Source organism: Delphinus delphis, chromosome 2, assembly GCF_949987515.2.
Source record: "Delphinus delphis chromosome 2, mDelDel1.2, whole genome shotgun sequence".
NCBI classification, from domain to species: Eukaryota; Metazoa; Chordata; class Mammalia; order Artiodactyla; family Delphinidae; genus Delphinus; species Delphinus delphis.
The window spans coordinates 45,940,783-45,957,975 of record NC_082684.1 but is presented as its reverse complement, the minus strand read 5'-3'; the positions used below and the strand labels follow the sequence as shown (position 1 = coordinate 45,957,975).

Here is a 17,193-nt window from a genome sequence, read left to right as displayed (position 1 = left end):
GACAAAAGGTCTAAAAGAAAACAAGCTGAATGCTGAGTGGCTGTGTTAGAGTGAAGGATTTTTTTTTCCTTATTGTCCTCATGTTTTATGATGTGGTTAAAATTATTTTTTACAGTGAAAGCAATTAGCATTTTAAAGGCTGAGTGTAAAAGGGTCCTCACTGGCACTCTGATTTGAAAGTATTAAGTAAAATACTAAAAACTTCTTATAGTCATCATTTACAATCTCTTAAACTTCTAAAGATCATATTTTGAGACTGTCAACCTCAAAGTTTATCAGCTTGCTGGTAGATATTCCTGCCATGATTTGCATAGAAAAGAATAACATAAAGGACTCTTTCAACCCCTTCATTTTACAAATGAGAACTCTGAAGCCCAGCCTCCCGACTGTAGCAGAAGCAAAATTTGAACCCAAGTCTACTAGGTTATCTAACAGTAATCTAACACCATTTATAGCTCCACATCCACCCATGAGTATTATTAGTAGATTTGTCATGTCTATTGGCTGTTGAACACTGGCGTTACTACCATTCTGGCTAGCCTGAGGGGTTGATTCCTTTCTCTTCAGGTCTTACTCGAGCTTTCACTCTTCACCACTTGGGGTCCCGAAGATGCCTCACCCGGTTCTCCCTTTTTTAAGTCCCCCACTCTTCGCACCCCCAGCGTCCGAAGTGTCGCAGAATCCCGGCAGGGGCGCTGCGACTCCCTGGCTCCGCGGCTCCTCCCCTGGCCAACCGTCGATTGGGCCGGCGCGTGACGTCATGCCGTTCTAGCCAAACAAATGGGTTTCGGGGCGAGCGTTGGGCTCCGCCGCGCCGCGCTGGGCGCTCGGTCCGCCTCAGCGGTGGGGAGCGAGCCAGGCCAACTGCCGCCGCCGCTGTATCGCGGTGTGCAGCCCCGGGCCAGGCCCCGGCCGGGGCAGGAGCGCAGGTGGGTCTGGGCCGGGGTGGGGCGTGGCGTGAGAGCGGCGCGGTCGGGGTCTGGCGGCGGCCACCGTGGCCGCTCCCCGCCCCCTCCCGCCGGCCGCCTGCGCTCTCGGGGCGCCGGGCGGGTGGGGGTGGGGGCGGGGGCGGCGCCCGCGGGTCCGGGGCTCGGTCTGAGGCAGGGACCCGGCGGCCCGCACCTCGTCCGGGGGCGTCCTCTGCCCGCACACGGGCCGGGCGCTGAGCGCCCCCACGGGGCACGGAGGGTCGGGCAGGCCGGCGGGCGGGAGTGGGGTCCCGGGTCAGGGCTGAAGCGGAGGAGATCCGGGATAGGCCGTGGGGAGGTTCCAGGTCGGCTCTCCCACCCCCGGGACCGGCGGCCGGTGAGGAAATCGGGCCCTGGGTGGGGGTAGCCTCGCCCTGTCGCGCCCGCCGGGGCTCTACCGCTCCGTCCTTCCCCGTCCCAGCGCAGGTGAGCTGGCGCCTGTCCTTAACCTTCTTCGGGGACCTGGCAGGACCGAGGCTCGGAAGCTTCTCTAGCCTCCGGGCTGGCGCAAGTCGACTGCGGTTCCGCCCCAGTCCCGATGAAGTCATAGTGCTGTGGTTTAGCGTGTCTGTGACGTCAGGGGTTTCCAAGAGATGAGCTGTGATGTCATGCAGACTCCGGCGGGGAGCTTGACACGCAGAAGGGCCAGGAGGGCCGGGAGGGGAGAAAAAGGAAGGTAAAGCTTCTGTCAACGCCTAGCATCGCAGAGATTTTGAATCGAAAGTTGTTCGATATCAGCATTTTACAATTTTAATGTAATAGTTGTTAAGTTCTTTAACTTCCATTTCGAATATTGTTAGTACAGTTCAGTAAGACCCATATGATTTAGGAAAATCTCAATCAGGAGGTTTTTTTTTTGTGGGGGGTGGATGGGTGGGTGTTTAATGTAAATGCATTTGAGAAAGCTAAACTCATAGTTTGATGGCTTGTGATCGGAATTGCTGGAAAAAATAGAACCAATTCGAGTGCTGATAATTATTTGCCTTACTCTTTTTTGCTAGACAATTTTGAAATCATTTATCTACCTATTTGCTTTCTTTGTTAGTGGTCTGGAAGAGAGAGAGGAGATTTTAAGTCAACTTTTTCTTTTGTAAAGAAGGGAGGAGGAGTTCTGAATTAATCCAACATTCTTCTTAAATAATAATTACCTGGGGATTTAATTTATCCAGGTTGTCCCTGTCCATGGATAGTTGAGGGTTTCCTATGCTTATAGCTCAACAACAAGGATTTTCCTGTTTTCTTACTGAGACTGGGCTGTAACAGTATAATAACATATACCAGGACTGCTTGCCTGGACAAGTAACTAATATTACATCTGTAATGCTTTCAAATATGAAACTACAGAATTAAAAAAAAAATGCCCTGCCTATGAATATTGCTTTTCTTCCAAAAGAGATCAGGCCAGAAGAGAAGCTAGTCACCTGCCATTTATGACTCTCTTCAGGTATTGCAGCATCTCAGTACTTTTGCTCATTTCTTCCTCTCTATAAAATCACTTAAATAGGATCTAGTTTGAGAGGTAGATGGCTTAAAATTGAAGCATAATTACAATTTAGTGTCTTCAGCAGGAAGCTTGGATAGGAGTCCTCAGCCCGTCCCCACTGACCTTGACTTGTAATGTTAGGGTTTTTTTGTTGTTAATACTTCCTTCTCTTATTTGCTCTTTAAAAGTGATTGATAAGGTATTGTCTGTCTAGATTCTGCATCAACATGCTGGTGGAAGTCATGCTCGGTTACTACGTTTTTGTAGAAAATGAAAGCAAAAATTTACCCTTGTTAATTACCATTAGATTTGACTGGAAGTTTACAAAACAAGGTGTTCCTGTAAATCTCATTTTAATGCTTACTGTATTTGGAAATTCTATAGCATTTTGTGCAGTACTTGAAAATTACTTTATATTTATATTTATTTTAAGAAATTAGGAATCGTGTGGTGACAGTGTTAAGGCTCTAAAGACAAAATTTGGGTTTTTGGGTCTTCAAGACTGATAAGTACCAAATTAACATGAAATTGCTGATTTTGAGGTGTTAATCAACCTACTCTTTAAAATGAAAAGATCATGACAAGATATTATGTAATGAAGTTGAAGGAGGTACAGAAAGGACACTTGCATGTGTCTTTTCCAGGGAGCCTTTCTGGGGGAGGCTACGTGGATCTGTGTAAATTAAATGTACTAGGGTATATGGTGAAAGTCAAACTACATGTGAGTTGAAAGACATATAAATGCTGATAATAAAATAGCTTCTCCTTGGCAGTACGTTTTTCCTCCTCAATGGTGTTTAGCAGTTATGATTTTTTTATGAAAAATGAGTTGATAGGGGCTTCCCTAGTGGCGCAGTGGTTGAGAATCCACCTGCCAATGCTGGGGACACAGGTTTGGATCTCTGGTCTGGGAAGATCCCACATGCCCTGGAGCCACTAAGCCCATGCACCACAACTGCTGAGCCCGTGTGCCACAACTACTGAAGCCCGCACGCCTAGAACCCGTGCTCCACAATGAGAGAAGAGAGAAGCCACCACAGTAGAAGCCCTTGCACTGCAACGAAGAGTAGCTCCCGCTTGCCGCAACTAGAGAAAGCCCGTGTGCAGCAATGAAGACCCAACACAGCCAAAAAATAAATAAATAAAATAAATAAATTTATTTTTAAAAAATGAGTTGATAGGTGGAGAATAAATGTCTTCATGTATTCTGATATGACCTAGGAACAATGACAGGTGTAAAAAAACCAGCTTCTTTGTATAGTTGTATAACCGTTTCACCAGCCATAACACATAACACTCTGAAACATTTTTACAGTTTGTTTCTACTTTTGGCAGGTTATTTTTCACCCAGGCCTAGCAGTTTTGGGTCTAGGAAGCAGCTTCCACTTCTTATAAATGGAAATTTATTTGAGATCGGTATTATTTTGAAATATTTTGTCATTTTATCCAGTTACAGCATTTAAGGGACTATATCAGCCAGTCATTAGTGATATAGCATCTTTCTGACAGGTAAAAGCAAATGTGAACAATGAAAGTGTTGTATTTTGAAATTCTTTAGGATATGTTTATTGGATCAATTCTATTAACATAACATCTAGAATTTAAATTCTTGTACAAATTTTCTACTTTCTTTTCTTTCTTTTTTTTTTTTTTTGAGGTACGCGGGTCTCTCACTGTTGTGGCCTCTCCCGTTGCGGAGCACAGGCTCCGGACGCGCAGGCTCAGTGGCCATGGCTCACGGGCCCAGCCACTCCGTGGCATGTGGGATCTTCCTGGACCTGGGCACAAACCCGTGTCCTCTACTTTATTTTCTAATAACTTTATGCTCAGCCAGTTTAATTTGCACAGTTTTGATACTCTAGTAAACCTTAATCTTGTTTTCATATTTGTTGGGGAGAGAACTACTAATGGTTAGAAACATCATTCAGTGTTATCTTCCAAAATTTGCAGCTGTTTAGAACCAGATACTTGAGAGAAGCTACTATGGTAGAATGAATGCCTTCCTTGTTAGGTCATGTGTGACAAAGGCAAAATTCAGCAAGTGCATAATCTGCAGTCCTTTGGAAGCTACAGTAACAAAAAGCAAATTAACTCCCAAGTGCATTTAGGTCATTGGAAGTTGAATTCCTATCAATTCTTACTGTTGCATAATTTATCTTTCCCCCCGTAGTTCATGTTTATGGCACTTTGAAGCTGATGAATGTACTGTATTATCTGGGAAAAGCATTAATAATTTAAATGTAGGTGTTTCTTAATGTCAGTTGAAAGAGTTTGTCGACCTTCTGTTTCCAGCTCTGTCTTCTGGTTTGCTCTTCACAGAAGAGGCTCCAGATCTCCCCTTTTTAAATGTTCAACTCCAGAAACTTAGCACACACATTTTCAACCCTCAGCACAATGTAGATTTAAATGTGAAACTAAGCTCTATTTATGTGTGTATTATATTATTATCAGGCATGGGTTTTATTCATCTAACAAACATGTTTTGAGTACCTCTCTGCCAGGTCCTCAGCCAGGGACTGTGTGACCTTTGTTTTAACATTCCCTTGCCATGGGGGCCATGGGTCTGAAGGGCAAGAATTGGACCAAGAGGATGAACCATTTATGTTATGCAGATTGGCCAGAGGTTTTGTCTAAAGGTCAGTTAAGGAGGTATTAGAAGCTCAGGTAAAAAGAATAGGGAACAGATTATCATAGCCCAAGACAGACAAAGGGGTCAGGCTCCACAGGTTTGGATTGTGCTAGAATGAAGGGAGCTTAGTGAGAGCATTTTCTTTCAGGCAAGAGCAAGCACTCAAGGCCAGAACTAGTCTGTACAGGCAGTCTAAGACTTGAGGTAGAGAGGAGAGGAACAATCCAGACATCCCTCTCTCAGAGGCATGTATATATACCTTCCTTTTCTTCTCTAAGGTCAATCCTTTAATTGACAAACTTCTGAAATAATGTGAGCCTCACATTATTGCCACTCTGCTTTTTTCCCCTAACATTTTATCATGAAAATGCCAATCACAGAAGAGTTGCAAGGAGTGTTTATACATTGAATATGAATATCTAAATATCCACAATGTAGATTCTGTAATTCTTATTTTGCTGTATTTGCTTATCTATTTATCCATCCATTCTACCCTCTATGTATTTATCAATCCATCTTATATTTTGGTTGTATTTCAAAGTAAGTATACTTTACCAGTAAATACTTTTGCATGCCTATCATGAACTATTTGTTTACTTATTAAATAAGTAAACAAATAGTTTAACTTGTCCCTTAGTTTGGACAAGTGCATACATCTATTTAACCCATAACCCTGTCAAGATATAGAACATTACCATTTCTACGGAAACTTTCTTTGTTCACCTTCCAAGTCAATTTAATTAAATTTTTAATCTCCTGCAGTCTTACTTCCACTCTTCTGAAACTACCTGTTGAAAGGGCCTAGCTGTTAGCAGTGCATTTGAGTGGCATTATGCTGGGTGTTCAGAATATAAAGAAATGAAGAACATAGCCTCTGCTCTCTTTAAGCTTATAATTTAGTTTGGATTTTAATTAGGTGTCTGATAAATGTACATGAATTCAGAGGAGGCAACTGGGACTGCCAGACAAAGCTTCCTAGGTGTGGGCCTTGGATTGGGCGTTTATTTTGGGATCTGGAGAAGAGGGTTTATTTACTTATTTATTTTAAAAAGACTGATTAAAAGTATGGTATTAAAAAAACAAAAAGAAAAAGTTATGGTATGAAGCTGCAGTAGCAGACAAGGGACCCAATTATGGAGGGAGTTTGAGCATTATTTTTTACTCAGGACAATCTTTGAGAAAGGAAGTAATGTGAAAAACGGATCTTTTAGTTAAATTCCTAGCCCATTTGTCATCTTTGGTATTTAGTTGTACAGAAGACATCTTCATTTTTTGAATTCTCTCCTTTCGGTTCTTTGCCTATCTCTGATTTCTTCTGATTTATCAGCTTGGCTGGCAATTCTTTCTCTTCCAGATCCAAACTATCTAAAGCTCTGTTCTCTTCTTTTTTTTTAATTGAAGTATAGTTGCTGTACAATATTATATGTTAACAGGTGTACAATATAGTAATTCACAATTTTTAAAGGTTATAGTCCATTTATAGTTATTATAAAATATTGGCTATATTCCCCATGTTGTGCAATATATCCTTGTAGCTCATATTATACCTAATAGTTTACACCTCTTACTCCCCCACCCCCAATTGGTAACCACTAGTTTGTTCTCTATATCTTGAGTCTGTCTAAAGCTCTGTTCTTGACTCTTGTTGTGCTCCTTGTAATCTGGCCCTTAGCTCTTAAGGCTTCTCAGTTATTATGCTTTCCAGGTCAAGCCTATATCTGTATCCATAAGCTGTTAACTCTTGTTAGGTTTCTAACTGGCAATAGGATACTGTTGATTTTTTTTTTAATTTTTAAATTTTATTTATTTATTATACAGCAGGTTCTTAATTAGTTATCCATTTTATACATATTAGTGTATATATGTCAATCCCAATCTCCAGATTCATCACACAGATGCTGCTGTTTTTTACATCCATGTTTACTTTGTATTTATTTTTCAAGAATCTGTAGCAAGAGCATTTGCTCTAAGTAGTTGTAGCAAATGGGATTTATTAAGAAAGAGATAGGTAAATGTTGAGTAGGCTGAATGAACAGATTAGACTGAACTTCTAGAACAAACACCACAGAGACACTGTAGAACTTGCCTGATAAGGGAGCTACTGCCATTACGGGCCACCATATGTGGCAGAAATTTTAACTTCCTTGGGCAGGAACATCATTACATGTTACTTTCTGCTCTCTATATCTTAAGTGGGCTGCTTGGCCACACTTAGGTCTTATGTGAAACCTTAGCTTCAAAGGCATCTGGAAAATGTGGTTTTTAGCTCTACAGCCTCTGTAAAATAGGAAGTCCATGTGAGAGTGGATTGGAGTGCGTATTGAGTGAGTCTTCAGCACACTTGGTTTGTGAAAAACTAAACTCATTTTCCCCAGATTCCCTAATGGTGGTAAAGTGAATCCTTTTGTAATTTTGCTGTTGCTATGCCAAGAAATGGATATTGCTCTGGTTTCCTGAGATAGAAACTATTGCAATCAGCTGTACCATTTAGATGTTGAGTGTAGTGAGTATAACAGGAAACCAAATCAAATTTACTGGCTTGTAGTACTAAAAAGACCAAAGATGAAGCTTGATCCACTTGTACTTAGGTGGTCAGAATCTCATCTTCTTCTTATTTCCTTTATTTAATAAGCTCTGCTTCCATGGTGTTGTCCCTTTGTGGTTACAGTGTGTTTGTCAGCACCTCAAGCTCTACGTCCTTCTGTCATCAAATCCAGAGGTGGGGAAGGAGAGTGCTTCTATAGAAGCTGTAGGGCAGGGCTCTTGACAGTTTTTGCTCCATAGACACCTTTGGCAGTCTGAAGCCTATTGGACCCGTTTTCTGAGTAGTATTTTTAAATTACATAGGATTACAAAGAAAACCAGTTACATCAAAATACAGTTATCAAAATATTTTTTTAAATTATGAGATAGTAACATGTGCTTCTGTATTAAATAATAAGATTTAGCGTGGGTCTAATAATTTCCAAGTAATGATGAACATTGTCACTGTTTGGAGGTGTCTGCAACTTACGATTGTGTGATAGGAAAATATCTATGATTTCTACTACTGACAGTGGCAGATATTGTTAATATTATTGTGGTCTGACTGACTTTCCAATAGAAGGAAATGCTAAATTTCAGTTGGAGGTTACTGAAAGTAAAGATAATTTCCCCCATCATCTGAGTTTATAAACATCCCAAATTGAGTACTTAGCCACTTAGCACTTTATACCGTTATTTATTACTCTTTGTTTCATGTGTATTAGTCTTCTCTCCTCTACTAAATTCTAAGCTTTCATATCTTATATCCCCAAATTGTAGACACATAATTGAAGGCTTAGCTTTTTCCCCTTATCTTTAAGGACATACCTGGGCTATTTAAATTTGTACCTTTAAAAAAAAATTTTTTTTTCCATTTTTCTGTTTAACTGAGACACCTTCTAGCAGATTCAGTTATAGGACTTTGTGTATTAAAGTGTTCATTTGCTTCTTGAAAATTAAAAATTTAAAAAATAATGTATTTTAAATAATAATATAAAAATAGTCTATCTAAAGCTCTGAAATCACTCTTGGAACTACTGTAGGGAATTATTGATTAAGCTGGAGTTTCTGAAGATGAAATTTGAGTTTGGTAAGGAAGTCTCAAAGGACACATTTGGTCTATTGTCCAGGAACCAGGAGAGGCAAGCTTGTTTCCAAAGTAGGGCAAGAGATTTGATTTCAAGTTCAGTCATCAGGATTGTTCTCTGGAGGTTCTAGGTACTTTCTACACACCACTTCAGCCCTTGGGGTTAGGTTTCTCTGGTTCAGGCTGTATTCTAGTTGAAGAGCTATACCATCATCACAATAGTCAAGCTTATTTGGGATACTACAAGGACTATGAAAATGGATCCTGAAAAGTCCGTAGAAGGTCTATAGCTTTATGCTTTAGGAATCCTATTTTTCATTTGACATTTTCTTTGCCTATGTTTTATTCAACATGCTATGTGGTTAGCTTGATAAAATGGTTATATACCACCATTTTTAACTTGTGGAATTTCAAGGCCTTTTATTTATTCATTTACTGAAAAAAAGGGTAGCATGTTTTATACTCCAGGCATTATGCTCAGTGCATTAGTTAACTTCTGTCACTTTTTCTCTTAGCACTATTTACAGATCTGTGTATTCTTTGGCAAGTACCAGTCTTAAATTTAAGAATTTATTCTTTTGTCTTTTTATTGTTTATCTTAACACCTTGTGGGTTCCCCTGCCATATCATTAATAGAATTGATTATTAAAGTCCAGATAAATACTAACTTTTCTGGAAAATCCACATTTTTGTTTGTATTAGTAGGAGGTTGTATATTAAAACATAATTTTACACTCTAGTTGCATATATTTTAAGACTATATAGTATAACGTTTTTGCACTTAAAAATGACAGTATAACACATTTTAAAACTACTGATGTTTAAAAATTTCATGGCCTTGGAATTTAAGTGAGAACTTTAGCCATGTTAGCTATTGTTTTGTTTCTGAATCTAACAAATGAATTATTTCCTCTCCTTTATTTGATCTAGGGGCTTAGCCTCTGTATTACAAATGTTATCAGTTACCTAATATTTTTGTGTATATTACCAAAAAGTTACTTGATTCTTACTGTAGTTGTTACCTTGTTTTATTGTGTGAACCAACTTTGACTATCTTGTCTATACTGCTTGAATTTTTTTTTTTTTTTTTGCTGTGCCATGCAGCTTGAAGGATCTTAGTTCCCCCACCAGGGATGGAACCCATGCCTCCCGCAGTGGAAATGCGGAGTTCTAATCACTGGGCGGCCAGGGAATTCCCTATTCTGCTTGAATTTTAATTGTTCTATTTTAGTAGAGAATGAGGAGTTGTAAAGCCTTTTTAAAGAATTGTTCCTTTATTAAGATGTCATGGATTTTCCCTTTTTAGGGGACGTGGAAAGAAGGGGACTATGCCTCTTTAAAAGATATGAGTAATTTTGGAGATTAAAATTTGCTTGCCAACTCATTTGTTGGGTTACATAAATATTATGGTTTCATTTTATTAAAGTTCTTTTCATGTGTTCCCAGTGTTCCCAGGCATTTCTTTTACCAAACACCTGTTGAGTCTTCTCTTGTTAAATGGTTCTGATTTAGATACATGTTACCTCTTGACCACAGTTTATAGTCCAATAGAATTCTTAAGATTTTGGCTTTTTGAGTAAGTCCCTTAAGGACTGGTCTGACAATTACTGATCTTTGTTTCCTATAGAATCAAGTAATAATTTGTTAGAATTGAATCTGAGTAACCCCTATCCTTGTGTTTATGCTGTTTATTTCGTATTCTTTGAGAATATTATATGAAATTAATTTGATTGGTCCATTTTTCTTTCCTCCAAATTGATAGTTCAGGAGAAGTTAGGAGGAAATTAATCTTTACCTTTTCCCTTTCCAATTTTTCAAAAACAATGAGCATAACTTCTCACCTTTCTACTTGCAAAGGATATTAGTGTTACTGGTTTACTAAGGTAATAGCAGTACCACTTTTGAAGATTTCAATTTAGTGTTCTTGGCAGATAGCAGATCTGTTTTTTCCCCCTTTGGAAAAAGTCAAGCCTTCATTAATGAACCTCAGTATAATTACTCAGTTTTTAAGAAATTTGTCATTTGTATGCTTTTAGTGTAGACATCTTATTCAGAGAAGTAAAGCTTAATTTCATTTCCATGTGCACTGTCTTTGTTTCTAAACTGTTAGTGTTCAGTTCACCAAATGTTAATTCTATGCCTACTTTGAGCCTTCTACATTTGAATGTTCATTTAGTCTTTGTTGCTGAAATCTTTATAGGATAAGACACAGTACTGTATTGGAAAATATAGTCCTTGCCTTCAGAAGGATTTACTTTGAAGGGCTTAATGATATTGTCTATGCCTACTTGTGTGCCAGAGGCCCCAAGAAATTTCCATAGTAGCTACTAGGAATTTCTAAAGGGTTAGAGATTCTGTTTGTGACCATCCAACCCTGTTAGAAACAATTTAATGTTTTTACTGTTATCAGCAAGAGCATGTAAATGATGCCTCCTTTTTCTGGGTTTATTTGTATGTATTTGTCACTTAAGAGGTTGTTGGTAGTTGGGATCATCAGTAAATGGTTGGTGGCCTCTGACTTAGGATCTGAATAGTCATCTTCCGGAATTAGAGCAAGAGATAGGGCTTTCTTACTGAGTTACCTTTTTTTTCTCTTTTTTTTTTTTGTGGTACGTGGGCCTCTCACTGTTGCGGCCTCTCCCGTTGTGGAGCACAGGCTCCGGACACGCAGATTCAGCGGCCATGACTCACGGGCCTAGCCGCTCCGCGGCACGTGGGATCTTCCCGGACCGGGGCACGAACCCGTGTCCCCTGCATTGGCAGGCGGACTCTCAACCACTGCGCCACCAGGGAAACCCCTTACTGAGTTACCTTTTAAAAATAAAAATCCCAAATTTTATGGATTTATAAAATGAATATTTTTTATTTCATTCAACTTAATTATCATTACATAGAAATAAGTATGTGAAAATGGTATATAAAATATATATACCAATCATACACAAAAATACATGAATGTATAGGCCAAGGCTTGGGCAACTGACAAAATTAAATGGTCTATTTAAGAGTAGTAGATTTTCAGTAACTTTTTTTTACATAAATAAATTTATTTATTACTTATTTTTGGCTGCGTTGCGTGTTTGTTGCTGCACACAGACTTTCTCTAGTTGCAGCGAGCAGGGGCTGCTCTTCGTTGCGGTGCGTGGGCTTCTCAATGCGGTGGCTTCTCTTGTTGTGGAGCATGGGCTGTAGGCGCCCGGGCTTCAGTAGTTGTGGCTCGCGGGCTCTAGAGCGCAGGCTCAGTAGTTGTGGCTCACGGGCCTAGTTGCTCCGCGGCATGTGGGATCTTCTCGGACCGGGGCTCGAACCCATGTCCCCTGCATCGGCAGGCGGATTCTTAACCACTGCGCCACCAGGGAAGTCCGAGTAACTCTTTTGTTATACTGTTTACACCATAAAAACTTAACAGAATTTACATATACATGTTACAAAATAGTGTTGAGAACAGAAAACCACCTATGGTCAATTTGATAAATTTCTCAGAAATCCTCATTTTATTTCAATTTCTAATCTGATACGGAGACTTTCACATTACTATTTGTAACTCTTCAGAATCTATACTCCTAACAAGAAAGAACCTTTTGTTTGATTCCTTCAGCTAATCAGAGAAAAGCCTTGTTGGCCTTTTTGATTTAGCTAGCTGCTTTTGTTTGTTTTTCATTAAAAGCAGATAATGAGAAATTAAAAGATACATAGTATATATTTCCAGCAGTAGAGTGACCCCAGTGCTTCTCTTTTTGGTTAAAATGTTTTCTTGCCGTTTTCCTCAAAAGAAGAGTTCTCAGCACTCTCCTTCCCTTTTTACCCCTTCCAACACTTTTTATTCTTTTGTCATTTTTGTATCTAGTGGTCTCAGTAATTAAGTTCAGTGTGGGATCATCTTGAAACTAAAGTCAAAGTAAGTCTTCAAATCATTAAAATCTGCATATACCAAAATTTCAAAAAAGTTAAACGAAATATTTAATTTTGTTTAATAGGATTAAAGAACATTTATTTTTTAAATAGGTAATGTGTTTGCATGGTTCAAAATGTGAAAGGTGCAGAAAGTGAGATATTTTCTATTCTGTGCCTTGGGCATACTTTTCCCTCACTAGGGCAACCACTGTTACTAGTTTATAGTCTTCTGGTGTATAGTCTATTTTCCCTACCTTTAAAAGCATAAATGGTAGCATAGGGCTTCCCTGGTGGTACAGTGGTTAAGAACCCAACTGCCAATGCAGGGGACATGGGCACGAGCCCTAGTCCGGGAAGATCCCACATGCCGCGGAGCAACTAAGCCCGTGCGCCACAACTACTGAGCGTGTGCTCTAGAGCCCGCGAGCCACGGCTACTGAAGCCCACCTGCCTAGAGCCCATGCTCCGCAACAAGAAGCCACCACAATGAGAAGCCTGCGCACCGCAACGAAGAGTAGCCCCCGCTCGCTACAGCTAGAGAAAGCCCGTGCGCAGCAACAAAGACCCAATGCAGCCAAAAATAATAAATAAATTAAAAGTAAATTTATTAAAAAATAAATAAATGGTAGCATATTCTACGTAACGTTATCTTGCCTTTTTCACTTGATTTTTTCATTCTTTACATATTGGCATATGAAGAGTGTATTAGTGATAGAAAAGCTAAACTAGCAGTGGGTTAAACAATGAAGTATTTCTCTTATAAAAGTTCAGGTAAGTGTTCTAGGGCTGGTATAGCACTCATGGCATTACTCTTTTCTCTTTCTCTCTTTTTGAGGCATAATAATTACAGTAAAATTCACAGAAACACGTGGATAGTTCGATAAGTTTTGACAGTTGGATGTACCTGTGTAGCAAACGCTGCAGTCAAGATAGCCCTTTAGTCTATCCTCATTCCCCTTGTCCCCTGCCGGTCAGCCCCACCCCCATCCCGCAGTGATTGCCTGGATTCTTTCTATGCTCTTACAGCTCTGCTGCATGTTGCTCTCGTCCTCATTGACCTAGCTGGATCTCCAACTACTGCAGCCCATTCTAAGCAGCAGGAGGATGCAAGAGGGGGCAAAGGTTTACATGCCAGCCTTTTTACAGGGAGGTTTCTAGAAGCTGCTACTTCAGGACACTTCTAGTCAGGTTTTGTTAGCCAGAACTTAGTTCATGGCCACATCTGAATGCAAGGGAGGTTGAGAAATGGGAGTCTTGCTATCTTTTCCTATTAGAAACAATGTTGTAGCGAATAATTTTCTTCGTGGGTTGTCTTTTGGGATAAATTCCCAGAAGTGGAACTACTGGGTCAAAGAGTATTTGCAGTTTGAGAGTACACCTATTTTTTCATATCCTTGCTGACAGTTTTCATATTTGCTAATCTCATTGGTAAAACATGATGACAGGGCAGCTCTAATATGCCTGATAGGCCATTTAAGTAGAAAGTGACAAAGTACTTCTGCTCTATGTACGATACCTTGAAAACATGGACTACACAGCCAGCTAATGTAATGCTAAGTTGGGTGAAGCATATAGCAGCATGTTACCATTTTATTTAGGCCAGTCCTAAGAGGAGACTGATGGTTGAGGTTAGAAGAGAAACGCTTCTAGCCATAAATACTTAGGAGTGTTTTTCAGGATTTGTGCACTTAATTAAAAAGTAGATCAGGGCATGAGGTTAAAGTGTGCTACTCTTTTTTCTTTTGGTCCTCTGTTTTCTCTTGCATACATGCCTTAATATGTAGAAACTTGTTTTCAACTAATCTTAAAATATCCGTTAACATAATTGGGGAAAAATAAAGTAATCAATAAATATATTCCATTTGGTTCCTTTTTTTTTTTAGAATTATTTCTTTTTCTATTTTCTTTTTTTAAATTTATTTATTTATGGTTGTATTGGGTCTTCGTTTCTGTGCGAGGGCTTTCTCTAGTTGTGGCAATCGGGGGCCACTCTTCATCGCAGTGCACGGGCCTCTCACTATCGCGGCCTCTCTTGTTGCGGAGCACAGGCTCCAGACGCGCAGGCTCAGTAATTGTGGCTCATGGGCCTAGCTGCTCCGCGGCACGTGGGATCTTCCCAGACCAGGGCTCAAACCCGTGTCCCCTGCATTGGCAGGCAGATTCTCAACCACTGCGCCACCAGGGAAGCCCCATTTGGTTCCTTTTATATGACATTTCTTGTTGTGGGTCTCTTAACTTTCTAAGCTTTTACTCTCTAGTTGCTAAGTGGGATCAGATAAATGATATAAAATATATTCTGCTAAGATTGTAATTTTTTATAGTGTAAGGGTTTGTAAAATGTGTTTTCAACCTTTTGGTTGGGATTTGAGGGAAAATACAACCTTTTGGTTGGGATTTGAGGGAAAAAAATTCATAGTATTTTTCTTTGCAACTAAGTGGTATTATGAGCTATACTTACTTTTGAAGTAGTAAATAGCATAAAAGATATATAATGCATATGTTTTCCATACCACATGATGAGGTCTTGGAGAGCAGAGACCTCTTACTTAGCTACCATGGTGCATGGCATATAGCACCATGTACTTGGTAGATCACATTTTTTCTACAATTGAAGTGGATCTTGGAAAAGTGTTAGAAAAATTATTAGACTCCCAGTAGCAATGTTTTGGCCTGTTGGAGGCAGGGGGAGAAGATGTTAATATAATATCATTGTTAGTACTTTTGAAATTTTCAACTCTTTAGGTGAAGAAACTTAAGGGGCCAATATCTGTGCTTTAAAGAATAGAGACTTTGAGATACTTTCACTGTAGGTAGTATCATCCCACCTTATCTGGAGGACAGATTTCTGTAAATCTGCCTTTTTTTTTTTTTTTTTGAAAAGCAGTGAAGTGAAGGCCCAATAAGCGAAATAACAGAAAAAAACCGTATTTCTTACACTTCAGAACTTTGTAGTCAACCTCAATCCCCTTGCTGAGGTCTTTATAGTTGAGAATAGAAAGTGGTGCATATCATGTTCTCTTCTGTGTCCTTAGCTAAACATTTGTTGAATGAATTAATATATATATATATTTTTTGGTTTTGTTAGCACAGGTTTTTCTTGGGAGAAGGTGATATTAGTAAGAGACAACATTTTTGCTTATTTGTTAGATCGTGGTGATGGTGTAGGCAAGTGCCTGCCTTAGGCTGTTACCTGTACCTAGATAAATCTTCATGCCTAACTTCCTTACCTCTTCCAAATCTCTTAAGTAGCACCTTCTCAAGGAAGCCTACGCTGACCACCCTGTTTAAAATGGCAACCGCCACTCTCCTCCTGCACTTCCAAGTTCCCCTACCCTAGTCTGTTTTTCCCCCATAATAGTTACCTCCTTGAAGCATATGCTATAAAATTTGCTTATTATGATTATTTATTGTCTTTCTCACCACGAAAATGTTAGTTCCTTGAGGGCTTTGATCGTTTGTTCACTGTATTCCAAGAGACTCATAGATGCTCAACAAACATTTGTTGAGTGAATGAAGGTCAAAAAGAAAGTAATGTGAGAAAGCTAGCTATAAAATAATTTACATTAAAAATTTATATTTAGAAGTACTTCCATTGTTTAAAAAGTTTTGCTTTTGTCTACCACTGTGTTCCATAATGATACCAAGGTAAACAAACCTGTGCAAAGTTTAAGGACTCTGTCCTCTTGGTAGAAAAGTGACTGAGTTTGGCTTGCTGAAATGCATCATCTGCTTCATGCTTCTAGCATCTTTTTAGTGACGTTCCTTTCCATAGCCTTCAGTGGTGGTTTAATTAATAAGAAGAGTCTCTGTTCCACTGTGTGCAGATGGAACATCTCTTTCCTACTGGAGGTGGCTTTCTATGAAGTAAGTAGTGACAATATTAATAGCTGTCTTCTTCCCTTTCTTTCTTCCTTCTTTTCTTTCTCTCTTTTTTTTTTAAATTTTATTTAATTAATTAATTTATTTTTGGCTGCGTTGGGTCTTCATTGCTGCATGCAGGCTTTCTCTAATTGCAGCGAGCGGGGCTACTCTTTGTTATGGTGCGCGGGTTTCTCGTTGCAGTGGCTTCTCTTGTTGCAGAGCACGGGCTCTAGGCACGCTGGTTTCAGAAGTTGTGGCACGTGGGCTCAGTAGTTGTGGCTTCCAGGCTCTAGAGCGCAGGCTCAGTAGTTGTGGCACGTGGGCTCAGTAGTTGTGGCTTGCAGGCTCTAGAGCGCAGGCTCAGTAGTTGTGGCACACGGGCTTAGTTGCTCCACAGCATGTGGGATCTTCCTGGACCAGGGATCGAACCTGTGTCCCCTGCATTAGCAGGTGGATTCTTAACCACTGTGCTACCAGGGAAGCCCTCTTTATTTCTTTTGACTAGGTCTTAATGCCAAACATTTTATGTGTATTTTTTAAAAAAATCTTGATAACAACTGTATGAGGAAAGTATTTAGTCCCTTTTTTCTTGCAGAAAACTGAGTCTTAACCTGCTATATAAAAAAATAAATAAAATAAAATTCAAAAGGAAAAAAAAAGAAAACTGAGTCTTAGAGGTTAAGCAGCTTGCCTAGGCAGTGTGTTGGAGCTGAATTTCAAACCCACGCAGTCTGACTATTGAGGAACT

The 17,193-nt window shown here is 39.7% G+C and overlaps 1 protein-coding gene across 5 annotated transcripts in view; it reads left to right on the top strand.

Annotated features, from left to right (window-relative positions):
• Positions 1-679: 679 nt before the first annotated feature.
• FBXO34 (F-box protein 34) overlaps positions 680-17,193 on the top strand; it is an 85,860-nt gene continuing 69,346 nt past the window's right edge. For 4 of the 5 annotated variants that reach the window (XR_009518339.1, XR_009518338.1, XM_060004521.1 and 1 more), the window contains exon 1: positions 794-929. Coding sequence is in view for 1 of the 5 variants with exons in the window: in XM_060004517.1 (XP_059860500.1) it covers positions 781-929 (149 nt within the window). In the remaining 4 variants the exon portion in view is untranslated. Of the gene's footprint in view, positions 930-17,193 lie in introns of all 5 variants that reach the window. The other variant, XM_060004517.1, reaches the window with a different exon arrangement.